Genomic DNA, 27,332 nt, shown 5'->3' on the forward strand with positions numbered 1-27,332 from the left:
CGTCCGCCACACTTACATCTACTCTCCGGGCACTCCTGTCAACCTCCTGGGCAGGGACTTACTGATCAAACTGGGGGCGACTATTCTCTGCTCCCTTGAAGGACTGAGTGTGACTCTACCAGATGGCACATGCTTGCCTTGTACCCGGTATTCTACCGGGGAATGTGCACAGTTCCTACTTAGACCCTCAGAGGAAGAGGGAGCAGATATTTACTGGGCTAAACTTTGCCCTGAACCACCAGACCAGGGAGGCATCTGGTCAGCATATCAAAGGTGGCACCCCTGGATCTCGCTCCTTGACCCCTACGTCCCTCCCCCGGACTGTCTCCGTGTCACCCTCTTCTATGACAGGCTCCAAACCGATTGGTACGATCAGGTCGTAGGAGATTCTTGGAGCATCAATACGGAAAATATTTATGTGGCACCAGAAGGTGTGGCGGCAGCGGTGAAGCTGCTTCCGGAACAACAACCGTGGTATCAAATGGAGGAGGATTCTACACCCCATGTGTCTCTCGCACTACACCCGAGTCGTGAGGCCAAAGAATTGGGAGGTATCGTTAAGAGGGCATTGGCTCACTCAGATTGGAAGCCCACCTCAATATCGCAGGTCTCATACGCTCCCACTATACAGACTTTTATGTACTGGCGGCACCATCTGCGACTGCCTGTATACAGGCCACTAAGATAGTCTTGATGCTTCTGGCAGAGAGGGGTTTCAAGGTTAGTAAACAGAAACTCCAAACCTGTAGAAGACAAGTCTCCTTTCTGGGGCGTTAGATCTCTCAAAAGGGGGCAGGATTGTCCCCTGCCCACAGATCCACCATACTGCACCACCCCAAGCCCCTGCTGGTAAAGGACATGCTCTCCTTCCTTGGCCTTACAGGGTACAGCTGCTCCTACGTCCCGGATTTCACGAACCTCACGAGCCCCCTCCGATGGATGGTGAAAGACCAAGGTCTGAGGAACCTCTCCGCCCACCTTGTTTGGACGACGGAGGCAGAGCAAAACTTCATCCGCCTTAAACAAGAACTGGCTACAGCAGCTGAGTTGGCCATTCCGGACTATTCACTCCCATTCTTTTTGGATGTGTCTGTCACAGATGCCGTGGCCAATGGCGTCCTGTACCAGAAAAAAAAAAGGCAGCCCAAATGTGGAAGAACTTAGAGCAATGGTGGCATCCATATCCCAAAGATATGGCCAGAGAGTTGGTCAGGGAATGTGACATCTGCACCAAGTACAACACCAGACCAACAGTGAAACCAGAGATCGGTAGGTATCCACTTATCACCAGGCCTGGATGAGAGATTGTTATTGATTTCACAGATATGGGAACCACCGTTCGAGGGTACAGGTACGTACTGATGTGTGTGGAGGTGTATTCAGGGTGGCCAGAAGCGTGGCCCACCAAGAGGGAAGACAGTAATACGGTAATCAAATGCCTGATAAATTATTATATCCCCAACCATGGCTTCCCAGAGAAAATTAGGTCAGATAATGGGACGCATTTTAAGAATTAGGATTTGTAGAAAGTGGAGGCCATGATGGGGTTGAAACATGGGTTTGGAACGGTGTATCATCCACAGTCTTAAGGAAAGGTGGAAAGGATGAATCGAATTGTAAAAATCAAATTGGCAAAAATCTGTGCACAGACCAAATTGAATTGGATTGATGCATTGCCATTGGCACTTATGTCCATCTGCTCTTCTGTTAACCAATCCACTGGGTTTACACCTTTCAAACTCCAAACAGGGAGACCTTTTCCAGGGTCCTATACCATTAGCCCAATAACCACAGTAGAGAATGAGGGTCTGACAACCAAAGCATATTTTAACCTTTTGCAAGATCTCGTTTCAGCTTTTCCTCAACAGGTGGCGAACAAGGGGGTCTCCGGACAACAGACGGTCCCAGAAGCCGACTGGGTGCTTCTGATGGTCATCAAAAGGACGTGGTCCGAACCACATTGGACAGGACCTTATAAGGTCACGGAGAGAACATCTCACGCAGTGAGGCTGCAGGGAAAGGCGATACCTGGTACCACTGGTCGCAGTGTGTACTAGGACAACCGCCATCCAGATCCTTGACTAAGGTCCAGGAGGACCTGTAACAACATACCTCTGTCTCGGCTGAGGCAGAGAAGGACCCTCCTCAGAAAGGGGCAGAATAATCCCCGGGGAGTGAGTCAGGTATTGAGGTAGTCCACCCTCAGTCCGAAGAAAGAAGAAGCCGTCCGAAAAGGAAGGGGGTAAGAAAGAGCGCCCCTCTCCGACAAGGGCCGTGCCAAGCCTCCAGCCGACGAATAAGAGCGCCGAGGGAGGCAGCGTCGAGGGATTGTTGGTTGTGATTTTGAGCGGTGGTTTCAGCTGTAGATCTATTTAGTTTATAGTGTATGTTTAGTTATTGCCAGATAATTTAGTCAACGAGTGGGGAAATAAAAGGAGATGTTTGGATTTGGGAAGGTATTGGGGGTCTTTACGACCCTGACTGTAATGATTGTTGTTTTGTGTTTGGTTCACTATGAGTTTCGATTTTTGTATTTGTAGGCATACTGGTCACATGTGGGTGTTGCTGCATTCCCTGTATGAGATCCCTGGCGCTTCGGGTAATTTCATCCGCATTAGAGAAGCAGGACCTGAAGGTCCTCATGCCTTTATTGGCTACTGATCCTGATGATCTCAATAGTGGTGTTGCCATACTGAGGCCTATTGATGTGTGATCTCCTAGGGGAGATCAAAAGGGGGATATCAAATTTTGACATTTACATAGTGGGGGTGGGCTCTTAGGAGAGCCCAAAAGGGGGAATTGTGGGAATGCAGACACACTTTGTGTGACTAGTATGCAGCATAGTGTGTAAAGTGTACTCCTGTATGTTTTAGACACGTGACAGGGTCACCGCTCTTCACTATGTCTTTACCATGAGGGAAGGTAAAGGGAATGACAACTCCATATATGGTAATAGTCCAAATTCCTTTTCTGGAAAAGTACTGGTATTTGGGGCGGTGGCCATCAGCTATATCTATTCTATAGTTTCCCCCTATAGCTCAGATCTCTCCGTGTGTCCCATGAGGGTTGATCTCCAGAGCGCTCTGTATAGTTTTAAATAAAACCTATGATCAGCTGAACCACTCCAGACGTCTTTGTGTACTTCCTCATCAAACGGACCTGGGTAAGTTAAATGCGAACTCAACAGGGGCTAGCCCTCACCTGAGTTTCCAGCAGGACGATCCACCAGAGTTTCCAACTAGCCCTTTGCCTCAGTCTCCAGCCCGCCCTTTGTCTGAGTTTCCAGCAGGCTTCTCACCTGTGTGTATGGCTAGCTCCTCACCTCAATCTCCAGCTAGCTCTTCACCTGAGTTTCTGGCTAGCTCTTCGTCTCAGCCTCCAGCTAGCCCGTCATCTCAGCTTCTAGACAGTCACTCCCACAAGCCTTCGACTGTCCCTTCGGCAGAGCCCACAGCCACATCTGTGCCCGAGTCTCCGGCCAGCTCTTCGCCTGAGTTTCCTGCAGACCTCTCTCATGAGTTTCTGACCAGCCCTTCGCCCAGGTCTCCAGTTATCCTTCACCTGATCTCCCAGCTAGTCCCTCGACTCAGCTCCCGGCAAGCCTCTCATCGGAGCTTCAGGCAAGCCCCTCCTCTCCGTTACCGGCCTGCCTGTCTTCTCAGGCTCTGGCCAGCCACTCACCTCAGTCTCCAGCTAGCTCTTCGCCTCAGTTTCCAGCCAGCTCTTCACCTGAGTTTTCAGCTAGCCTCTTGTCTCAGTCTCTGGTCAGCCACTCACCCGAGCCTTTGGCCAGCTCTTCCTCTCAGTCTCTGGTTAGTCCCTCGCCTGAGTTCACAGCCAGACCTTTGCCTCCATCTCCAGCTCTTCTCAGGGGCTGTTCTCCAAAGTGGTCCTGGGCTCCTGGCCTCCCCAGTGGTCCTTTCCCTAAGTGGCCCCAGATCTCAGTCCTCTCAAGGGGCTGTCCTCCTGAACAGCCCAGGATAAGAATAAGAATAAGAAAACCTTTATTTGTCTTGCAATGGGGAAATTGCATTGTTGCAACAGTAAGTACAGTACACAGCAGAGAGCCAGAAGTAGCAAGATGTGAGATAAATAAGAAATTAAAAATATTTTAAAAAGTACTAAGTGGAATAAAACTATGAAGCTACAAAAACTATAAGTATATACAATATGTGCCTATGGATATGTACAGTATATGGACATCATTGGATATATAAATAAATACCAGGTAAAGTGACTACAGTATATTGCACTGATGTGATTTACATTATACTACACTATTGTACATGATTACAGCAGATGGATGACAAATGTACAGTTAGTAGTGGTCATTGCAGAGTCTGACAGCAGCAGGAAGGAAAGACCTGCGGAATCTCTCTTTCAATCTATCACTGAAGCTGCTCTCCAGGTCAGACAGGACATCCTGCAGGGGGTGAGACTCATGGTCCAGCATAGATGTTAGTTTAGCCAGGACCCTTCTGTCCCCCACCTCCCTTACTGAGTCAAGAGGACAGCCTAGGACAGAGCTGGACTTCTTGATGACCTTGTCCAGCTTCTTCCTTTCCCTCTCCGTGATGCTGCTGCTCCAGCAGACCACTCCGTACAGGATGGCTGATGCCACCACAGAGTCATAGAAGGTCCTCAGGAGTGCCCCCTTCACCCCAAAAGACCGCAGTCTCCTCAGGAGGTAGAGTGGGCTCTGGCCCTTCCTGTACAGTGCATCTGTGTTATGAGTCCAGTCCAGTTAGTTGTTCAGATGAACACCCAGGTACTTATAAGAGTCCACTCTCTGAATGTCCATTCCCTGGATGTTCACTGACGAGGGGAGAGTAGACCAACGTCTGCGGAAATCCACCACCATCTCCATGGTCTTCCCCGCGTTGATGAGGAGGTGGTTCTGCTGACACCAATCCATGAAGTCCTGCATCAGTCTTCTGTACTCCGCGTCATCGTCGTCCGTGATGAGCCTGACAATCGCAGAGTTGTCAGAGAACTTCTGCAGAACACAGCCGTCCGTGTTGTGCCTGAGGTCTGCAGGGTAGAGGGTGAAGAGGAAGGGGGCCACGGGGCCCCCACACTGCAGGTCAGGATGTCGGACACACTGTCCCGGGCTCTCACAAACTGGGGTCGGTTTGTGAGGTAGTCCAAGATCCACTATGCCAGGTCAAAGTCCTCCACTCCGATGCCAGGTCGGTAGGCAAACTGCAGCGGGTCCATCACTGAGCTCACCACGGAGCAGAGGTGGCCCAGGACCAGTCTCTCCAGTGTCTTCATCAGATGGGACATGAGAGCCACCGGCCTGAAGCTGTTGAGGTCTTTAGCTTGTGGTGTCTTGGGCACTGGTACCACACAGGAAGTCTTCCAGAGCTGTGGTACCACCCTCAGCTTGAGGCTCAGGTTGAAGACATGCTCCACACAGTTAATCTGCGCAGGACTTAAGGAGCCTGGATCTTATGCCATCTGGTCCAGCTGCCTTCCTAGCCTTGATCCTCCTCAGTTCACTTCTCACCTGGGCTGGTGTGAGGGACAGGGGTGGGCAGGGGGGCAGTGTGCTGGGGGGGTGGGTGAGTCCATGGAGCTGTGAAGTGGTGGGGTGGGCCTGAGGTGTGAAAGGCTGAGGAAGTGGGGCATTGTCCAGGTGCCGGGGAAAATCCAGGATCCACACCAGCCTGAGAGGCCAGCCTCCCGAACGGTCCCAAGTCTCAACTTGCCACAGAGGCCATCCTCCGGAGCAGTTCCAGAAATTTTGGTGCCGGAGCGGCCGACCTCCACAGCGACCTCAGCCACTCAACTGCCCAAAGGGTGGTCCTCTCGTTCCGCACCTTGTTCCTTACTGGCCAGTATGGCGGCAGACCCCCAGACTTTGGACTGTCTGCCTCCCACCCGCCCTTTGGCGCCTATGTGGGGGTACTGTCATGATTCCCTTTTGGGACTTCCTGCCGGGGACCTTAACTTTGTAGTTACATAGTTTAGGATTTTCTGAAACCTGTCATTTACTTCCCTTTTAGTTATGTGAGCACATACACAGCATTAATAGAATTATAACTTGTTTTTTGTCCAACTCAACCTTATCAGTTTCTAAAAAGATCTAAGTCAGTTCCTGTTCCAAAACCAACCAAATGACAAACTTCACTTGAGGTAGGGTTTTGTATGGACAGCAGGTCACTTGCACAGAAGTTGAAGGCCTTGGCCTTGGCTGTAGCTGTACTCCTTCACTCTGCTTCATGTCCTGCTTTGCTGTTTCCAACACAAAGCAACATAGAACATTGTCTCATGTTTAGATGAAATGAGAATAAGGGTGTCAGAGCCCGAAGGCTCTTGTTTTTTAAAGGACCAAAAAAGCTAACAGGACCGGTACTCAGTGCAGACAGGGTTTATTAACAGAACTCAAAAATACACAACAAAGGCTAGGAACGAAGGAACACAAGGGGTTAAGATCAGACAACACGGGACTTGGGAAAAACACAGGAACACAGAAATCGGGAACACACAGAATACGGGGACCACACACTGACGGGAACGTAGAATCATACGGGGAACTTGGGACGGTCTGATCACACGCACGGGGAAACAGACTCACACAGGGAACTCAGAACGGTCTGATCACACACGCACGGGGACACAGACTCACACAGGGAACTCGGAAACGGTCTATTCACACACGCTCACGGGGACGCAGACTCACACAGGGCAATCGGGAACGGTCTGGTCACACACGCTCATGGGGACGCAGACTCACTCCGGAAACTCAGGACGGGGCATCCACCATGGGCCACACACTCGCTCGGTGACACAACAGGGGACGCTACAGACACACACAAAACTGCCAGGGTCACGCACACACTGGGGACACCGCAGGCAGACAGGAAACAAAAGACACGGCCTGGGTCACTCACACTGACACACCAGGCTACACAGACACAGACAGATCACTGACACCAGACACGAGAAAACTCCACGAGACAGAAACAAGGTTACTTACACACGAGGGTTGCACAGACGAAAATCCAGACAGGGGAAACACAGACACGGCAGGAACAAAAAAGCAGGGAATGTCCAATGAACAGAATGCTGGGATGAATCAAAGGGTAGCAACACAGGAACAAGCAATGACACACAACCCAGCAAGGAACTAAGGGAAACAGAGGGGTATTTAACTAAGGGGGAGACAACAAAGCACAGGTGGAAACAATCATAATCAAAACAAGGTAACATGCATGAACACAAATTAGATCCTGCTCAGTCCTACAAAATAAAAGTCCCTTACAGGAAGTCCATGGCAGGATCCTGACAAAGGGAAGAGGAGATGAAATAATGGGAAACGCCTGAGGGAGACAGATGAAGAAGCAGCAAAAGAAAATATAACGTCAGTCACTGCTGAAAAAAGTCACCAGGGGCAAAGAGGGAGGAGGGATGTGGAAAAAGAAGAGAGACAACAGTTCCAGTATATGACAGAGTTTCTGGGAGAGAGCTGTCAGAGCTCAGCAGCTTCTCCTCTGTCTCTGATGATGGAGGAAACTGAACTCTGCTTTCCACAACTCAACTCCTCCTGCAGCAGAGTTGTGCGTCCTTATGCTTTAACCATTGTGACTTATGTTATATTGTTTTCCATCTCTCTGCTCACCGTGACTCTCAACCTGCTGGTCATCATCTCCATCTCACACTTCAAGTATTTTAAAAATTAAAGCAGTTTATATAATAGAAACGGTCATTTTTGTAACTAATGTTTAACTCATGGTTTTAATGTACTGGAATGATATTTTATGCTGTAAATAATGTTAAATATATTACTTCCTCTCCAGGCAGCTCCACAGTCCCACCAACCTCCTCGTCCTCGCTTTGGCTGTGTCAGATTTCTTTGTTGGTCCCCTCATGTTGTTTCAGATCATGCTCATAGAAGGCTGCTGGTTCCTGGGTGATCTCATGTGCTCTCTTTATACTCTTATTGATTATATTATTACCACTACCTCAATAGGAACCATGGTGCTTATATCCATTGACCGTTATGTGGCTATTTGTGACCCTCTGCATTATTCCACCAAAGTCACTCAAAAAAGAGTTCAAGTCTGTGTTTGTCTGTGTTGGATGTGCTCTACTCTATGTAGCTGTACATTGCTGAAGGACAACCTTGCACACCCAGGTAGGTACAACACCTGCACTGGAGAGTGTGTGGTTGTCATTGAATATGTTGCTGGACGTGTTGATATGTTTTTGTCCTTCATTGGTCCTGTCACTGTCATCATAGTTCTGTATATGAGAGTATTTGTGGTGGCTGTGTCTCAGGCTCGAGCCATGAGGTCCCATACTGCAGCTGTCGCAGTCCAGGGTTCAGTCAGTATAGGTACTAAGAAATCTGAAATGAAAGCAGCCAGGATTCTTGGTGCTGTTATTGTTGTATTTCTTATTTGTCTCTGCCCATATTTTTGTGTCACAATTTCAAGCCAGGACACCTTGTTCAATCAATCATCTTCTGCTTTTGTAATATGCCTGTTCTATTTTAACTCCTGTCTAAATCCTGTGATTTATGCCTTTTTCTACCCCTGGTTCAGAAAATGTATTAAACTCATCTTTTCACTTGAAATACTGCAACTTGGATCTTCTGAAGCCAATATACTGTAGAGCGTGTGGAGCCTTGCATCATCATCATTATTGTTATTATGGTTGTTGTCAATAATCGTATAATTACTTTTTTCCTGTTATTGTTTTAAATATTATCACAGTATTATTATAGAATTGTTGTTCATTAACTTTGATATGAGTTTTCTCAGTCAATTTCAGGTTTTTGTTCTCTATAGAGACTCCTGCTTTATTCACAGTTTACATTTTTGTATATCCAGTTAACATCTACAGTGGATGAGTAGACATAAGTTCAACCACAAATCATAAAACTGGATATTGAATGTCCTAACACTGAAAAATAAAAAGCCACAATAATTAGGTTAACCACATTACTGAAACAACACTGATGTTAATAAAGGAAAGACTTTACCTAAACATGGTTGTGGCCCTGAAAATTTCCTCTTACTCTTTTTTTACTGTATTCTTTTCCAATAAATCAGAAAAACTAGGTCATCAAATATAACTGTCAGAGGTTGAACCAGGTGTCAGGTCAAAAGCAGCAGTATCATAAATGCACTTGATCTTGATGCACACATCCGTTTGACCCCCTCAAACAGATGTGTGCTCAACACCCCATATCGAGAAATTCTCTTTGGATTTTATGATAATATATCTTACGAAGTACATATAGTTCAGTTTGTAGTCTTAAATTCATGACACTTTATTGCAACAGAACATAGGCAGCACCAGTATTAAAGAAACCAGCCTGCATTTGGGATTTCTCTCCTCACTAAGGAGTAGCAAGGACAGTTGCAGAAAACAGTAGGAACTCTGACACTCCGGAGAAAAGGGAATATGACAAGCTTCAGTCAAAATGTTTGCCTAAAAATGAAAGATCAGAATCAGAATCAGAATCAGAATGAGCTTTATTGCCAAGTGTGTGCACACACACACACAAGGAATTTGTTTAGGTACAGGGGGGGTACTCCAGTGCAAACAGACATAAATACAAATGCTACAAGGGTCAAACAGTAAACATAAATACTACAGAAATGCTACAAAAAACTAAAAGAAAAATGCACAGATAACCTGAAAAACAGGATGAAAGGGGAACTAATTGGTGTGCAAAGAGCAAAAAGGTGCCAGTGTCATAGTGTAGGTGGTGGAAGGGAATGATGGAGAGCTACGAGTTTAAGAGTTGGATGGCCTGAGGGAAGAAGCTTCCTTTGTGCCGGGCTGTCTTGATGTTTGGAGCTCTGAAGTGCCGGCCAGAGGGTAAGAGCTGGAAGAGGTTGTGGCTCGGGTGGGTGGCGTCCAGAGTGATTTTCTGAGCTCTTTTTCTCACTCTGGAGGTGAACAGGTCTTGGAGGGTGGGTAGGGTAACACCGATGATCTTCTCAGCAGTCCGAACTGTCCTCTGAAGTCTTTGGATGTCTGATTTAGAGGCGGAACTAAACCAGATTTCTGTGTAATTGCTGCAATGTGCAGCAGGGGTTCCTTAAAATTAAAATTAAGGGAAAATTTAAAAATAGATGAAGGAAAATGCATGGCAGGACTTATAGAGTTCCCCAAGGTTTGATTCTTGGGCCACTGCTATTCATCCTGTTCATTTTTCCTCTGGTTAAAATCGATCCATCGTTGGTTAATCCAGGGTCTCGGGGGCGTGGTAGGGTGTCTGGAGCAATGAATGTAGACCAAAGTGCTGCACAATAGCACCATTGTATGCACCACTCATAATATACTTACAAACATAACAATATTACACACTAACATAGTAAGTGAAGAATAATTGAGTTTGTTTTAATGTGTATTAGATGTACAAAACAGTGGTAAGACCAGCAATGGAGGCAGATGGTTCCCCTGAAGGGAGCAGCCCAAAGGAAAAGAAGATCCATATTACTCATTAAAATGTAAAAGGAGGCAGAGACGGTGGGCATAAGCAGAGATGCCCAAACTTCCTTTTCCCTGGACACCTCCACCAGCTCTTCCGGGGACACCGAGGCGTTCCCAGGTCAGCCAAAATAGGCAAGGCAAGGCAAGGCAAGTTTATTTATATAGCACAATTCATACACAGAGTAAATCAAAGTGCTTTACAGAAATAAAAGACAGGTTAAAAATACATAAGCACGAATAAAAATAAAAAGGCATGCCACCACTTTGTCACCATATTTGCCCCTTATGATATCGACTATCGGACCATGCTGACCCATATTTATGGGTCCCCTACTATTAGTTTGTCCCATCCCTGATGGACTAAAAGTACCTCAACAGAGGCTATCTGCGGAGACGATCCTGAATCCCGGACTCTTAAGTCTAGGATCGAGTAGACTTTAGATCGAAGGTTCCTAACCTAATCAACTTAGAGTACTGACCGTGAGTCCGATTGTCTCCCCCAACTGGACAAAAGTAGTGACAAAACAGTTTTTTAAAAAAAAGAAAAAAGAAATAATAATAAAAAGTTAAAAATTTATACTAGAGGAAACTGAGTGCAGATAGATTGGTTTGGATAAAACAATGTCAGGTCTAGTCAGGTCATATGTTATATGCCACCCTAAAAAGAAAGGTTTTTAGCTTGGACTTAAACATTGCCAGAGATGAGGCTTGTCTAACATCATCAGGAAGACTATTCCAGGTTTTAGCTGCATATAACTGAAACGCTGCTTCTCCCTGTTTAGTCCTGACTCTGGACACGAGCCTGTCCCTGATGTTCTCAGAGTTCGAGATGGTTCATATGGCATCAACATGCCAGAGATGTAATGTGATGCTGAGCCATGAAGAAACTTATACACAAGCAGTGCTGTTTTAAAGTCTATTCTCTAAGAGACAGGAAGCCAGTGCAGAGATTTGAGAACAGGAGTAATGTGGATGTACTTCCTGGTTTTAGTCAGGACCCGAGCAGCAGCGTTCTGAATGTACTGTAGCTGCCTTACAGCTCGTTTTGAGAGCCCTGTGAACAGGCCGTTTCAGTAATCTAACCTGCTAGAGATAAATGCATGGATGAGTCTTTCCAAGTCTGAATTAGACATGATCCCTTTGATTCTGGCAATGTTTTTGAGATTGTTAAAATGCTGACGATGTTATTGATTTAATGTGGCTGTTAAAATTCAAGTCTGAGTCCATGATTACCCCTACATTTCTAACTTGATTTTTAAATTTTAGAGAGAGAGACTCGAGGTGACTGCTGACACTTTCTCTTTGTTTCTGAGGCCCAAAGATGATTATTTCAGTCTTGTCACTGTTTATTTGGAGAGAGTTGTTTTGCATCCACAGAGTGATCTGTTCAATACAGCTGCACAGTGAATCGACTGGTCCATATTCACCAGCTGTGAGTGAAATGTAAATCTGAGTGTCATCTGCATAGTTATGGTAGGACACATTATTGCTGCGTATTAACTGGCCTAAAGGAAACATGTAAAGATTGAAGAAAAGGGCTCCCAAGATGGACCCTTGGGGGACCCCACATGTCAACACCATTTGGTCTGAGACACAGTTACCAACTTCAATGAAATACTTCCTGTCTTCAAGATAGTACTTAAACCATTTAAGGGCAGTACCAGAGATGCCTATCCAGTCCACTAATCTTTGTAACAGGATCACATGGTCCACTGCGTCAAAAGCAGCACTTAGATCCAGCAGTACTAAGACAGGGACTCTGCCAGCGTTGGTGTTCAGACGAATGTCATTTGTCACCTTGATGAGGGCAGTTTCAGTGCTGTGATGGGGCCTAAAACCTGACTGAAAATCATCAAAGCAGTTGTTAAGCATGAGAAAGTCAGTAAGTTGTTGATAAACAACTTATTCAATGATTTTGCCTAAAAACGGCAGGTTTGATATGGGCCGGTAATTGTTCAGTACCATGGCATCGAGACTGCTCTTCTTCAGGAGAGGCTTGATGACAGCAATTTTCAAGGCCCTTGGAAATGTTCCAGACTGTAATGAGTTATTAACTAATTGAGTGAGTTGTGGTAACAAATTGCTTAGTACTGATTTCAGAAATTTAGTGGGTAAAACATCAAGGCAACAGGTGGATGAGCTCAGACTTGAGATGGTCTCTTCAACTGTTATGTCATTTACTGGTGTAAAGTGTGTCAGTTCGACAAAGTGTTTCCTGGATGGCTGCAGAGTTGGTATCTGCCTTTAATACCCTGAATCTTGTCATTAAAAAATAATGCAAATTCATTACATTTAGATGTTGAAATTAGTTCCAATGGCAATGGAGATGGAGGGTTTGTCAACCTACTCAGTGTAGCAAACAGGACACGTGAGTTGTTGCTACTGTTGTACACACAGCATCTGCTTATAAATGTCATAATGAACCTGGAGTTTTGATTTACGCCATCTTCGTTCGGCCTTCCCGCACTCCCGTTTCTGTGCCCTGACGGAGTCATCATTTCTCCATGGTGGCTTTTGCTTTTGCTTTTGCTTTTCGTGATTAATTCATCCTTAGCAGGAGCAAACACATCTATGACATTTAGAACACTTGAAGTATATGAATTCAACAAATCATCAACACGAGAGAAAGTGGTATTTTTAAACCTAATCATCAACAGTTTCCTGGTGTTATCATTTATGTGTCTTTTCTGAACAAGTGTAGGGCCAGTTGCATCTTTGGGAACGGACGTGAAGAAGTGCTTCTTGTATTCCACACAGAGACAAATAGTTTAGCTTGTCCTCAGAGTAAAAACACTGATTTTAACTCAAATGAGGATCGTTTGGCTCCTCATTGTGTTGTATTGTGCTGCACTAATCCGTCCCATCTACATTGACTGAAAGGCTCATTATGCGCGTCTTTGTCTGGTCGTTCGGTGCGTCTTTTGTGTTCTCAGGTAAATCACATGACTATTCATCCTCAGACACACCCTCTTGCATATGGCCTTTCTGGACAAAAAGTGTCTTAGAAAATTTAAATCAGTGTATTGTTTACTGTGAATGTGTGAACAAGATGACATTCACAGCACTCTGAAGTAAACACTTTAGCCTACAACATGCTGGTCTCCAAAGTCTTGTGAACCAATGTTCTGTTTATGTTTTATGGTCTTATTTCAGTGAGTAAAAAAGTGTAGTTTTGCAATAACCATGCATAAACACTTTTTTCTCAAAAACACAATAATGTATAAACTTGCTGCTCACATATTATTGTAGCCAATTTTGTGCTGATTACAGTGTTATCAGACTTTAGACATTAATATGTTTAAAAGACACTGAAAAAAGCACAAATGTCAGGACATGTCAAAATATGTCCAGGCCCCCAAAACCCCCTCAGACCCCAGGGGGTTAAAAAGAGGGACCACTACCCCGATCTGCCTGGGGTATTGTCCCCAGTCACCACTCAAAGTTGCAAAAGCATGTCAGCCATGACAGCCCAACAAAATCCAGAGACTGTAGATACTTGGGGCAGATCTCATCCATCCCTGGTGCCTTGCCACCGAGGACCTGCCGAGCTACCTCGGTGATTTCAACTTGGGTGATGGGCGGATCAGCCTCACTGAACTCCTCAGCCTCTGCCTCCTCTATGAAAGATGCCTCAGCGGGGTTGAGGAGATCCTCGAAGTATTCTTTCCACTGTCCAAAGATATGCCCAGTCGAGGTCAGCAGCTCCCCACCTCCACTGTAAACAGTGTTGGCAGAGCACTGCTTCCCCCTCCTGAGGCATCAGACTGTTTGCCAGAATTTCCTTGAAGCTGAGTGATAATCGCCCTAAGTGGATTCACCGAACTCCTCCCATACCCAAATTTTTGTCTCTGCCAACTTGTGGGCCACAACACGCTGCCTCAGGAGTCCCACAAGCCAGGCAGACTCGATAGGACTCTTTCAGCTTGACGGCATCCCTTAACTCTGGTGTCCACCACCGAACCCGGTGGTGGACACAACAGGCACCTTATGACCACAGCTCTGAGGTGTTCACAGAGGTGAACACGGTCCATTCTGACTCAATGTCCTCAACCTCTCTCAGGGTCTGGTTGAAGCTATCTCGGAGGTGGGAGTTGAAGACCTCTCTGACAGAGGGTTCGGCCAAACATTCCAACACCTGGCGGCTGAGCTGGGGTGCTATAGATAAGCCCACACCAGCCTGCCACCTCTCACTGTGGGCAACTCCAAAGAAGAGAGTCCAAACCTTCTCAAGGAGTTTGGGTCCAGAGTCCAGGCTGTGCATGGAGGTGAGCCTGACTATCTCTAGTTGGTATCGCTCAACCTCCTGCAGAAGCTCAGGCTCCTTCACACCCAGTGAGGTGACATTAGTCGAGACCCCGCCTTCGACTACTGCTCGATCCACATTGTACCGGCCCCTTATGGATCCTTCAGCGTGTGTCAGGCCCACAGAAGGGACCCAAGACCTGTTTGCCTTGGCTTTGCCTTTGCCTACTAGGGGCATAGAGCCCCCGACAATGTAGCTCCTAAGATCATTCGGATACTCAAACCCCTCCACCATGATAAGGTGGCAGTAATTCCTGTTCTGATACTAACACATATTTGTATACTATGTATAGGCAATACAATATCACTGCCTTAATTTAATGAAAGGGTCTGGAGAGCCCTCTGACCATCATGTCACCGTGTTGTCAGTGTCGTATGTCTGATGAAGCCACCCATAAAGCCAACTATAAAATGGTAACTTCCACACAGTTACCTCACCTGGAGAGAAAAAGACTAGGACTAGAGCCTTCTTTTGGAGCCAATGGTAACCAGTGAGTGCCTGATGGTCAGGGCACACATCCTTGGGGCTTAGTTGGGCTTTGCCCACAGTGATAATCTTCATTGAGAATCTTCACAGACATAATGTTCATTCATTTCCTGGTTATTGTTGTAGTTAAAACACACCTGTGATTGTGGTATGATTTACTGTTCCCCAAAACAGAAGAACAATATTGTCTCATGTTTAGATTAGATGAGAATAGGGGAGGTGACAGAAATACAAAATGGACAATGAAGTAATTAAAGAGGAGAGATGTGTAACCACCACTACTAAAAAAAGTCACCAGAGACAAAGAGGGAGGAGGGATGTGGAAAAAGAAGAGAGACAACAGTTCCAGTATATGACAGAGTTTCTGGCAGAGAGCTGTCAGAGCTCAGCAGCTTCTCCTCTGTCTAAGATGATGGAGGAAACTGAACTCTGCTTTCCACAACTCAACTCCTCCTGCAGCAGAGTTGTGCGTCCTTATGCTTTAACCATATTCCTTTACATTTTACTGTGCACCATCAATCTGCTCACTGTGTTTCTCAACCTGCTGGTCATCATCTCCATCTCACACTACAAGTATTCATCTATTTTTCTGTTTGTAATAATAAGTGTCATATTTCTGAAATGTTGTTCTGACTTATGTTTATAATTGCTGGAATGATATTTTATACTGTAAACACTAACAAATATATTGCTGGTCTTCCTCTCCAGGCAGCTCCACAGTCCCACCAACCTCCTCGTCCTCGCTTTGGCTGTGTCAGATTTCTTGGTTGCCCCGATTATGTTCTTTCAGGTTTTGCTTATAAATGGTTGTTGGCTGCTCAGTGACCTGATGTGCTCTCTGTACACTGTTATGGACTATATTATTACCTCTACCTCAATAGGAATCATGGTGCTCATATCCATTGATCGATATGTGGCTATTTGTGACCCTCTGCATTATCCCACCAAAGTCACTCAAAAAAGAGTTCAGGTCTGTGTTTTCTTGTGTTGGATATTATCTGCTCTTTGTCACATACTCATGATGAAGGATAATCTGGTCTACCCAGGCAAGTATACGTCCTGCATTGGAGAGTGTGTGGTTGTTATTGAATATGTTGCTGGACGTGTTGATCTGTTTCTGTCCTTCATTGGTCCCATTACTGTCATCATAGTCCTGTATATGAGAGTATTTGTGGTGGCTGTGTCTCAGGCTCGAGCCATGAGGTCCCAGACTGTAACTGTCACTGCCCAGGGTTCAATGGGTTTACGTGCTAAGAAATCTGAGTTGAAAGCAGCCAGGACTCTTGGTGTTGTTATCTTCATGTTTCTAATATGTCTCTGCCCTTATTTTTGTGTCACACTTACAAGCCAAGACACACTGATCAATGAATACCAAGCTGCCCCTGTCCTATGGTTGTTCTATTTTAACTCCTGTCTTAATCCTATTATCTATATCTTTTTTTACCCCTGGTTCAGAAAATGTATTAAACTCATTTTTACACTTGAGATACTGCGACCTGGCTCCTGTGACACAAACGTGTTGTGAGTGATTGTGAAGCCACTGGCCTGAAATCAAAAACAGGATCTCTTTCATGTATTGTGACACATTATGTTGTAATAGCTCTTTAGTCAGTCTCTCTGTCCTGCACTTTATCATTTTTATGAAACAGAAGAGGTAAATTAACCATAAAACCTTCTTTCTTATTGAATTTTAATTTCTGTCGACCCTCATATATGAATATCATAGTATGTGTCTCTACATTAGTCTAAATAACAATGATATTACATATATAGTAAAGACTAAAGCAGATCAAAATACTATTTTTTTTATTAAAACTACAAAAGTTTTGTAAATGATGATGTTCATTAAATCTGATAAGAGTCGTCTACTTACATTCTTCTTTAATATTCCAAGGTGAGACAGTTCTTTGTTTATTTTTTCATGAACAGTTAAAACCTACAGTAGATGCCTGGAGCCACATATCATCAAACTGAGCTCACTAATTCGATTTAAAACCTTACATTAAATCAGACACAAAAGCTGTGATCATTTGAAATTAATCAAATCTTAAAGAAGAATTTTTTATTAAATTTTAAAGTTTTGCTTTTACTCCTCCTAGAAAATAATGACTTGTCATTTAACCTGCAGCTGGACTTTAATACTAACTCATGTTCATCTCCTTGCAAAGACTGAAATGATTTATGTCATTTCTTTAAAAAGCCTTGTGCTTTAATCCTCTATTTTTGACTGTTGTTTAGTTTCAGCATATTTTAAGAGAATATTAAATGTAGCTACAAATACACATGTGGTGAGGAACTTTTTCAGCCCTGAGTTGAAACCCATCAGGGGCCTTTCTGTGTGGAGTCTGCATGTTCTCCCTGTGCTTGTGTGGGTTTTCTCCAGGTACTCTGGTTTCCTCCCACAGTCCAAAAACATGTATGTCAGGTTGATTGGTGACTCTAAATTGCCCATAGGAGTGAGTGTGAGTGTGTGAGGTTGTTTGTCTCTATGTGGCCCTGTGATGGACTGGGGACCTGTCCAGGGTGGACCCCTGCCTTTCACCCAAAGGTCCCCGTGACCCTGGTTAGGAATAAGTGGATATAGATGATGGATGAACCTGAACAATGAAGGTGGGGGAGATGAAAATAGGATTTTAAATGATGAGACAGAAAATTAGAAGCATAGTTGAAGTTGCCTCCTCAAACCAGACACAACCTGATTCATTAAAGACAGTATTTGTAAAATTACAGCTTGTAATCATTATGTATGTTACTTTCAGGTCAGCTTCTTGGTGTGTAGGAGGATAAACAGGTAGCAGGTGAATTATTATGGCACAGTGGCATGATAGTGTAACCAAAGACTTGAAAGAGTGCTGTATATCTCAGAAATAACTTTTCTAAAATTATAGCTACTCTAGATGGCATAGCCCTGGCCTCCAGCACTACTGTAAAAAACCTTGGAGTTATTTTTGACCAGGACATGTCCTTTAACTCACACATAAAACAAATTTCTAGAACTGCATTCTTTCACCTGCGCAACATTTCCAAAATTAGGAACATCCTGTCTCAAAATGATGCAGAAAAACTAGTCCATGCGTTTGTTTCCTCAAGGCTAGATTACTGTAACTCATTACTATCTGGATGTCCTAATATCTTAATAAAAAGCCTCCAATTAATCCAGAATGCCGCAGCCAGAGTCCTGACAGGAACTAGCAGGAGAGATCATATTTCTCCTATATTGGCTTCTCTTCATTGGCTCCCTGTAAAATATAGAATAGAATTTAAAATCCTTCTTCTCACATACAAATCCCTTCATAATCAAGCTCCTTCATACCTTAAAGACCTCATAGTACCATATTATCCCAATAGACCACTTCGCTCTCAGAGTGCAGGCCTACTTGTGGTTCCCAGAGTTCTCAGAAGCAGAATGGGAGGCAGAGCCTTTAGCTATCAAGCTCCTCTCCTGTGGAACCAGCTCTCAGCCTGGGTTCAGGAGGCAGACACTCTCTGTACTTTTAAGGCTAGACTTAAAACCTTCCTCTTTGACAAAGCATATAGTTAGGGCTGGCTTCAGGCAACCCTGAACCATCCCTTAGTTAGTTATGCTGCTATAGGCCTAGACTGCCCAAGGACCATTGGTGCACTGAGCTCCCCTACCCTACCCGCCCCCCCCCTCCCCCTTCTCTCCGACCTCATGTATATTCCACCATTGAATGTTACTAACCTTGTGCTCTCTCTCTCCCCTAGTTTGTGCTCTCTCCCTCCCTCTCTCTCTCTCTCTCTCTCTCTGTACCTTCTGCAGGTGTCCCTGGTCCTGGAGCTGTTTATCGCTGATGTGCAGTTACTGGCCCCACCAACTTGCAGTGTCTATTTGTTGTTTATTGTTGCTGTTCTTTTCTCTCTGCTCTATCCACTCACCCCAACCGGTCGAGGCAGATGGCCGCCCAAACTGAGCCCGGTTCTGCTGGAGGTTTTTTTCTTCCGTTAAAGGGAGTTTTTTCCTCTCCACTGTCGCCAAGTGCTTGCTCATAAGGGAATTGTTGGGTTTTTAGTTTTAGTTTTTGTAAAGTGCCTTGAGATGATTTGTATTGTGATTTGGCGCTATACAAATAAAATTGAATTGAATTGAATTGAATTATAAGTCAAAGTCTAAAAAGAGAAATTTACCTTCATACATTCAATTCAAAGTAAATGTATCTGATGTAAAGATTGTTGCAATAATATCCTCTCTGGCATTCTCACCAAATTCTAATAGTCATGTATCAAAAATGAATTAAAATGACTCATGTTTGAGGTCAGACTATAATAAACAAGGTATTGTAATTTACATTATTCATTCCTTACTCAACAAAAAAAAAATCCTATACATCACCACTCTAAGTATTCATACACCGACTACCTGTCTGGGTTAGAATAGATTTTTTAATTTTAATGCTAACATTCAAGCCTCTGATGGACTTAGTAACCCTTATGAATTATAGCACAGTCTGGTAGAGATCTGTTAGTGAGACCCAGTTCCAGGTTAATAACCAGAGACAACCAGGCCTTTAAAAGAGCCCACATATTTAGAAAAAAAGTAATAAAACAAAGATAAAATTCTTATTTGCAGCCATCTGTTTATTTACCTTCTTTTGTTGGTCTGACTTTTGGTTAAGCTCATAATGTGTGTTTGCTTACTGACTTCATGTTATGTTGTAGTTTATAGAGGTGAGAGGATATGGTTTCAACCAGCACTCTGTGTACATAGATCTGTATGTTTTGGGTGGCTGTGGGACTGTATAATCTAAAGATCTTGTTGAAAGTGTGAGACCACTCATGATTATTAGTAACAGCTTGTCACACCTGTTGGCAATGAGGTGATTGACACCCAGCCTTTGTGACTGTTACACACTGAAGGACTTCTGCACCCTGACAAAGACTTAGCCCCAGGGTCTGTGCCTTTCCAACCATGTGCTGACACAGGTTCTTCATTCTTCTTGGTTTTGATGAGCAAACCTCCTGCCTTCATTGGGCTTTAGATATTGGCTTTAGTGGAACAAACCACAGACGTCCTGTTTGTGTTGAAGTCTTTGGGTGACGGTGATGTCCTTTACCTACAGGTTTTTACATCTGATCATCAACACAACATTTTTATTCACCTTTAGGCTTGTTAGTACAACATCAGATACTACTTCTGACATTATTAGCACTTTCTACCACGTTTCCATTTTCTACATACTGTGTTCTAAACAATCTATACTATACAATTTATACATCTTCAGATAATAAGTATAAGTTTAAATTCTGTTTTTTTAAATTGAATGCATAGCAGACAAACCACAACTCTGTTTCAGTCCTAATACTGAGACTTAATGTGAAAATACATAAAACTGAACAAACACTAAGTAACTGTACTATGGAAAAAACATCTCTACATTTTTGCATTATTGTAATCTCATTTTTCAGGCAACATGCAACATCTCTTTACATTGTGTTGATCTCACAGGAGTCAGCCTGTAATATCTTAAGTGAAACAATGAGTTTAACTGATTTTCTAAACCAGGGGTAGAAAAAGGCATAGATCAGAGGGTTTAGACAGGAGTTAAAATAGGCCAAACCTATTACAAAGGCAACAGATGAGTCATTGATCAAAGTTTCCTGACCCGCAAGACTGACGCAATGATAAGGACAAAAACAAATTAGAAACATAACTACAACAACACCAAGAGTCCTGGCTGCTTTGAGTTCAGATTTTTTAGCAGTCACTTTCCTTGAACCCTGGACTGTGACAGTTGTAATGTGAGACCTCATGGCACGAGCCTGAGACACAGCCACCACAAATACTCCCATATACAGAACCACAATAACAGTTATGGGAAGAATGAAGGAAACAGTAAAGTCTACAACTTTAGAAATGGGGTTAACAACAACGATGCACTCTCCAAAACAGGAGTGATACCTGCCTGGTTGTTTCAGGTTGTCCTTCAGCAGCAGACTATCAAAGATCACAGAACATGACCAACAGAGACAAACACAGACTTGAACTCTTTTTTGAGTGACTCTGATGGAGTAATGCAGAGGATCACAAATAGCCACATAACGGTCAATGGATATGAGCACCATGGTTCCTACCGATGCAGTTGTAATAATGTACGCCATATACTGAACAAGAGAACACATGAGGTCACCAAGAAACCAGCATCCGTCTATGAGCATAGTCTGAAACAACATGAGGAGCCCTACGAAGAAATCTGAGACAGCCAGAGAGAGGATGAGGAGGTTGGTGGGGGTGTGAAGCTGCCTGGAGAGGAAAGACAGCAACATATTTATCATTATTTAAAACATATGTTCAATCAGATAAAAACATTTCTAATATTAATTGTCATTCAGAAAACAGCATAAACAGAAAACAGTGAAATGATGATATCACTCTTTTCCATATAGTTTGAGGTTATATAGTTATTATTCACTGTAGCACAAACTGCTCACATTTTATCACTGTCTAGTTTAATAAATAAATGAAAGAAAATATTGGGAGACTTGAAGTGTGAGATGGAGATGATGACCAGCAGGTTGAGAAATGCAGTTAACACAGAGATGCAGGACAGTATGAAGTAAGTCAGCATGATCTCAAAGTGAGGACGCTTTGTCCTCACACAGGAGGAGTTGAGGAGCTGTGGAAAGCAGAGTTCAGTTTCCACCAAGGTCTCCATCACCAAAGGGGGAAGAAGTTGTTGAACTTAACCAACGATGTCTGTCATACACCTGATTTATTTTTTTTCCTGGCCTCACACTCCTCCTTCCTCCTCCCCTGATGTTTTCAACTCCCTAGATATTGAAAAATATCTTCTGTGCTTATCTTCCTCAATGATGGGGATGATTGCCTGTTTTTTATGTCCATCTTTGTCCCATGTTTGCAGTCAGGTCTTTTAGTCTCTACACCAGGGGTATGACCAGAGGCAACTGGGCTTTTGGACTTAAGGCGCTGGAATAAATGCTAGAAATACATTTATTAAAAATAAACCTTTCCTGAATATTTTTATTACTTAACGGATTTTGTATTCATTTCAAAAGGAATAAAAAAGATATAATCCTTCAGATTTGCAGACATTTAATCACCTTCTTTTGTTTATCTGAGTTTTGCTTATGTATTACTTATTTTGTAGCTTACGGATGTGAGAGTTTATGGTTCTGACTGGCACTTTCTGTATATTTCTGTGAATATATTGATTTGTTTATAGATGGCTATGGGACTGTATATTCTAAAGAAGTTTGTAAATACCTCAGAGGACAGTGTGACACCATTGAATGTCTACTGCATGCAGACAAAGCATGGTTTTAAACTGGGAATGCTTCGTCTGATAACAGAGGACCATTGCATTGCTGTTGTCACTATATGTTGATGACAGTGTTCATTACATTGAAGGGCTACTGAACTTGACAGTGTGACATATCTTGCTGCAGTTTTGCCTGGCAACACTAAAATGCTGTTTCTGGAGATACTCTTATGTGTCATATTAGAGTTGGGTCATCAGGGTTTGTCTTCTCAGGACCACAAAGATTTGTCTGCTAAATGAAAAGGACACACTCTAAATCACAGTGCTCACATTATTTTGTGTTGAACTGATTAACTTGTTATCACATGCAGTGGAGGAAAGAACCCAATAGTGTTGCTATTCAGAAATTACTGAGAGCTAATCCAACAGGAATAATGCCGTCTCTCTGGTGCACCACCTGATTGGACTCTTGTCCTACTAATGAATAGGCGTTTTCTTCCTACGTCAGTCCTATATATAGGCCAGTAGGTCTATTGCTACTCACCTACTGTTTTAATCCTACAGGTCTTCATTGTCGCCATTATGTAAGTTATATTTAGGCATGAAAATGTCTTGGTTAGGGTTAGGAAATCAAATGAACAAAAACGTTGACATTGCTAATGCTAATCTCCATTTTGCTTCCAGTAGGTGACTGGGCTCCATCTGGCCTATATAAATAGGACTGATGTACGCTGATAACACCTATTCAAGAGTCAGACAACAGTCAAATCTAATGGGTCCAGGCAAACATTCGGCCATGGAGGAGGATCATAAGCACAATAGGCTGTCAATCAAGGTTTTTGTTTGCCAGTTTTTGCTGTGAGCTTAGGTTTCTGTTTCCTGTTGGAGTTTTAGTTTGGTTTGCTTCCTTTTCTCACCTGTATCGATCCCAGGTAGCTTTATGTTTATTAATTATATTACTTTCACCTGTGTTCAATTAGTTCTGTTTTCCCCACCTGCAGTGCTGCTGGAAAGTTTGTGAACCCCTTGAGCTGTTCAGAGTTTTCTGTTGTTTTACCATGATTTTCTTATTTTCACATCACCTGCTTTTTATGAATTAAATGTCAGATGTATGTTGATCAATTGCATATATTTCTTTAGAGGGAATTTTGTGAGTAGCCAAAAAATTACATGAAAGATTGAATTATTGTATGTGCAAAAGTAACCAGCTGCATTGGTAAAGTCCAGTGAGTAACAGATTCAGGTGAAACGCCTTTGGGTGCTTAATTAATCAGTTAAGCAGACCAATCAAATTAGACATCCTTAGGAAAGTGATTGGGCAACACTGATTAAAAGAGAGAAGAAACCAACCAAACCACTGTGGTGCCAAGGAGTCAGACAATGCCATGAGGAAAGGCGATATCCGTGGACATCAGGAAGAAGGTGGTGAATGCCCACCAGTCTGGGGAAGGCTATAAGACCAGCTCCAAGAGATTCCAACTCCATCCATCCACTGTAAGACAAATCATCTACAAATGGAGGGCATTCAACATGACCACAACTCTGCCTAGAAGTGGACGCCCATCAAAATTATCATCAAGAAGCACCAGAAAAATAATAAATGAGGTAAAGGCCAACCCACACATCACCTCTAGAGAGTTGCTGACCTCTCTGGCAGCATCTGGGGTAAATGTACATGCGTCTACAATCAGGTGAAAATTGACATTTATGGGAGGGTTGCTAGAAAGAAGCCTCTGCTCTCAAAAAAGAACAAAGCTGCCCGTTTCAACTTTGCCTGAGTGCATTTGGACAAACCAGAGGCCTTTTGGAAGTTCATTCTTTGGACAGATGAGTCCAAAATCAAAGCCGTCATGTTTGGAGAAAAGCCAACACTGAATTCCAGGAAAAGAACCTCCTTCCAGCAGTTAAGCATGGTGGTGGAAATGTGAAGGTCTGGAGTTGCTTTTCTGCCTCGGGCCAGGGCGACTCCATATTATTCAGGAAACCTTGAATTCTCAGACCCATCAACAAATTCTTGAAGAGAATCTCCTGCCATCAGTCAGAGAGCTGAAGCTAGGCCGAAAATAGGTGATACAACAAGACAATGACCCTAAGCATTCAAGCAAATCCACCAAGGAATCGTTTAAAAGAAAAAAGGTTCACACTCTTGATTGGCCTAGTCAAAGTCCGGATCTTAATCCAATCGAAATGTTGTGGTTAGACCTGAAGTGGGCGGTACATGCCAAATGTCCTTCCAACCTCTCTCAACTGGCTGAGTTCTGCAAGGTGAGTGGGTAAAAATCCCCAAAGACAGATGTGAGAGACTGGTCAGTGGTTACAGAAGACGTCTGGTTGAACGTCTGGTTGGTAATGGCTGCAAAAGGAGGTGCCACAAGCTACTAAATAAAAGGGCTCACATACTTATGCACAGGTCAAATTTCCAGTTTTTGTGTGATTAACCCCTTTTTTTCAATAAATAATTACAATATATCCTGTTTTTGTTTGCCCATCATTTGGAAGTCTACTTCACAAATTGGGTTTTGGACGTACATTTGATTGTGTGATTATTCTTTTTTTTTTTTTTACACAAAACCTGATCATGTCTGGAGGGTTCAGACTTTCAAGCAGCACTGTATATATATTCCCACTTTTCCTTTGTTCTCTGTTGGTGCATTGCTTTGGGTACAACGTGCACCGTGGATTACGTATGTATTACCTTGGAGTGTATTTTGTTTAGTTCTTTTTGGTTTTATGCCCGGCCCTCTGAGTGGCAGAGATTGTTTTTGTTTTGCCTGTGCCTGGTAAATCCAGGCAAAATAAGGAAGTTGTCCTGCACCTGGGTCCTCTCCTCTCCTCCTTCACCATCACGCCACCATTTCATTGCAGTTTTTTTCTTTCTAAACTGTTGATGTTAGGATTTCTTTGAGGCCCTAAGGTTGAGGGAAACTGTATTGATGTGTTCACATAAAAACAGAACAAGCTTCAAAAAAATATTAGCAAAAAACATACAAGCTGCTAATGTCTATGGGTCATATATAAAACATAGCATATTTTCCTACACACAGCAGTTATAGCTACACATACAACAGTATAATACATCCCAGACCTGGGCATAAACCATTGTTATGAGATAACCAATGTTATTTAAATCATCTTTGAGTGTTCATAGTATTATAATGTTTAGACCTCTGTTTTGCTTTGTTTTGTTGTATTTTTTACTTACAGTATCACCATCACCAAATATATTTTATCCTCATGGTACAGGAATTGTCAAATTTCAGGAACCATGCCATTTTTCTACAGAATGTTGGCCTCACAGGAGTCAGGCTGCAGTATTTTAAGTGTAAAAATTAGTTTAACGGATTTTCTAAACCAGGGGTAAAGGAAGGCATAGATCAGAGGGTTAAGACAGGCATTAAAATAGTACAAACATATCACAAAGGCAGCAGATGAAGCATTCATCACATCATCTTTGCTTGTAAGAGCAACACAATAATATGGACAGAGACATAATAAAAACACAGTTATAACAACACCAAGAGTCCTGGCTGCTTTGATTTCTGATTTTTTAGCAGTTACTTTCCTTGAACCCTGGACTGTGACAGTTGTAATGTGAGACCTCATGGCACGAGCCTGAGACACAGCCACCACAAATACTCTCATATACAGAACCACAATAACAGTAATGGGAAGAATGAAGGAAAAAATAAGATCTGCAAGTCCAGCAATGTAATTAATGACAAAGACACACTCTCCAAAACAGGAGTTATACCTGCCTGGTTGTTCCAGGTTATCCATCAGAATCAGACTCTGAAAGATCACAGAACAGATCCAACACAGACAAACATAGACCTTAGCTCTTTTTTGAGTGACTCTGATGGAGTAATGCATAGGGTCACAAATAGCCACATAACGGTCAATGGATATGAGCACCATGGTTCCTACTGAGGCAGAGGAAATGATGTAGTCTAGATACTGATACAAAGCACACATGAGGTCACTGAGGAACCAGCAGCCTTCTATGAGTATAATCTGAAACAACATGAGGAGCCCCATGAAGAAATCTGAAACAGCCAGAGAGAGGATGAGGAGGTTGGTGGTGCTGTGAAGCTGCCTGGAGAAAAAGACCAGGAATATATTTATCATTATTTATAATATCACTTAACATTCAGATAAAAGGAGAAACTGAAGAGACTGAAAGATAAAAACATTAATTCAACAACAAATTTCCCCACATGACTGGAAAACAAGTGTTTATTACTAAGTTAGCAGTTTCAAACATTAATGAAATATGTAGATACTTGAAGTGTGAGATGGAGATGATGACGAGCAGGTTGAGAAACACAGTGAGCAGAGAGATAGAGAACAGCAGAATATAAGTCATCATGGTCTCAAAGTGAGGTCGCACTGTCTTCACACAGGAGGAGTTGAGGAGCTGTGGAAAGCAGAGTTCAGTTTCCTCCAAGGTCTCCATCACCAGAGAGAGGAGAAGCTGCTGAGCTCTGGCAGCTTTTCACCAAAGTTTTCTGTCAAACAGCTAATTTATGTCTTTCCACACCTCCTCCCACCCCTCCTTCACCTCACCTCAGCTGCTGCTTTTCTTTTCATAGAATTTGAATTGCTATGGCTTCTGTGCTTGTCTTTTTCTTCTTCAGCTGTGGTCTGTGTTTATGGCCACCTTCGCCTCATGTCATATTTGCCTGAGCTGCCTTGTTTCTTTTTGTATTGGTTGAACTACAGTGCATAATGTACTTGCTTTTCCAGCCTGTTCTCATTCCTTTGGCAACAAATACTGGCGTTTTGTCAGTTAACTAAAGCATACATACATCTGAATGAGAAACACAAGGTTTTTAACAGAAAAGACTGTTGACATGGTG

The 27,332-nt window shown here is 43.3% G+C and overlaps 4 protein-coding genes across 4 annotated transcripts; 2 read left to right on the forward strand and 2 right to left on the reverse strand.

The window, feature by feature from the left end:
• Positions 1–7,517: 7,517 nt before the first annotated feature.
• Positions 7,518–8,619, forward strand: LOC113123755 (trace amine-associated receptor 4-like; the record flags this gene model as incomplete). Its single annotated transcript, XM_026296015.1, has 2 exons — positions 7,518–7,669; positions 7,803–8,619. Coding segments are annotated over 2 exons (969 nt in total), but the record flags the coding sequence as incomplete, so codon positions are not given.
• A 7,034-nt stretch (positions 8,620–15,653) lies between these two features.
• LOC113123831 (trace amine-associated receptor 4-like) lies at positions 15,654–16,766 on the forward strand. Its single transcript, XM_026296142.1, has 2 exons — positions 15,654–15,814; positions 15,950–16,766. Exons 1-2 carry the CDS (start codon positions 15,654–15,656, stop codon positions 16,764–16,766), a joined length of 978 nt encoding a protein of 325 aa, XP_026151927.1.
• A 3,917-nt stretch (positions 16,767–20,683) lies between these two features.
• LOC113123146 (trace amine-associated receptor 4-like) lies at positions 20,684–21,912 on the reverse strand. The gene is made up of 2 exons (XM_026294971.1): positions 21,740–21,912; positions 20,684–21,500 (listed from the first exon to the last, which is right to left on the reverse strand). Exons 1-2 carry the CDS (start codon positions 21,910–21,912, stop codon positions 20,684–20,686), a joined length of 990 nt encoding a protein of 329 aa, XP_026150756.1.
• A 3,840-nt stretch (positions 21,913–25,752) lies between these two features.
• Positions 25,753–26,929, reverse strand: LOC113123721 (trace amine-associated receptor 4-like). The gene is made up of 2 exons (XM_026295963.1): positions 26,757–26,929; positions 25,753–26,569 (listed from the first exon to the last, which is right to left on the reverse strand). Exons 1-2 carry the CDS (start codon positions 26,927–26,929, stop codon positions 25,753–25,755), a joined length of 990 nt encoding a protein of 329 aa, XP_026151748.1.
• Positions 26,930–27,332: the final 403 nt, after the last annotated feature.

The sequence above is a fragment of the Mastacembelus armatus genome, chromosome 21, assembly GCF_900324485.2.
Source record: "Mastacembelus armatus chromosome 21, fMasArm1.2, whole genome shotgun sequence".
NCBI lineage: Eukaryota > Metazoa > Chordata > Actinopteri > Synbranchiformes > Mastacembelidae > Mastacembelus > Mastacembelus armatus.

What these genes read in the sequence shown, in the direction of transcription:
- LOC113123146 (XM_026294971.1), bottom strand. Translation starts at nt 21,912, where the DNA reads ATGGAGACCTTGGTGGAAACTGAACTCTGCTTTCCACAGCTCCTCAAC. An exon ending in ATCTCCATCTCACACTTCAA is followed by an intron (nt 21,501 to 21,739) that starts GTCTCCCAATAT and finishes TTTCCTCTCCAG; the next exon opens with GCAGCTTCACACCCCCACCA.
- LOC113123831 (XM_026296142.1), top strand. Translation starts at nt 15,654, where the DNA reads ATGGAGGAAACTGAACTCTGCTTTCCACAACTCAACTCCTCCTGCAGC. An exon ending in ATCTCCATCTCACACTACAA is followed by an intron (nt 15,815 to 15,949) that starts GTATTCATCTAT and finishes CTTCCTCTCCAG; the next exon opens with GCAGCTCCACAGTCCCACCA.
- LOC113123721 (XM_026295963.1), bottom strand. Translation starts at nt 26,929, where the DNA reads ATGGAGACCTTGGAGGAAACTGAACTCTGCTTTCCACAGCTCCTCAAC. An exon ending in ATCTCCATCTCACACTTCAA is followed by an intron (nt 26,570 to 26,756) that starts GTATCTACATAT and finishes CTTTTTCTCCAG; the next exon opens with GCAGCTTCACAGCACCACCA.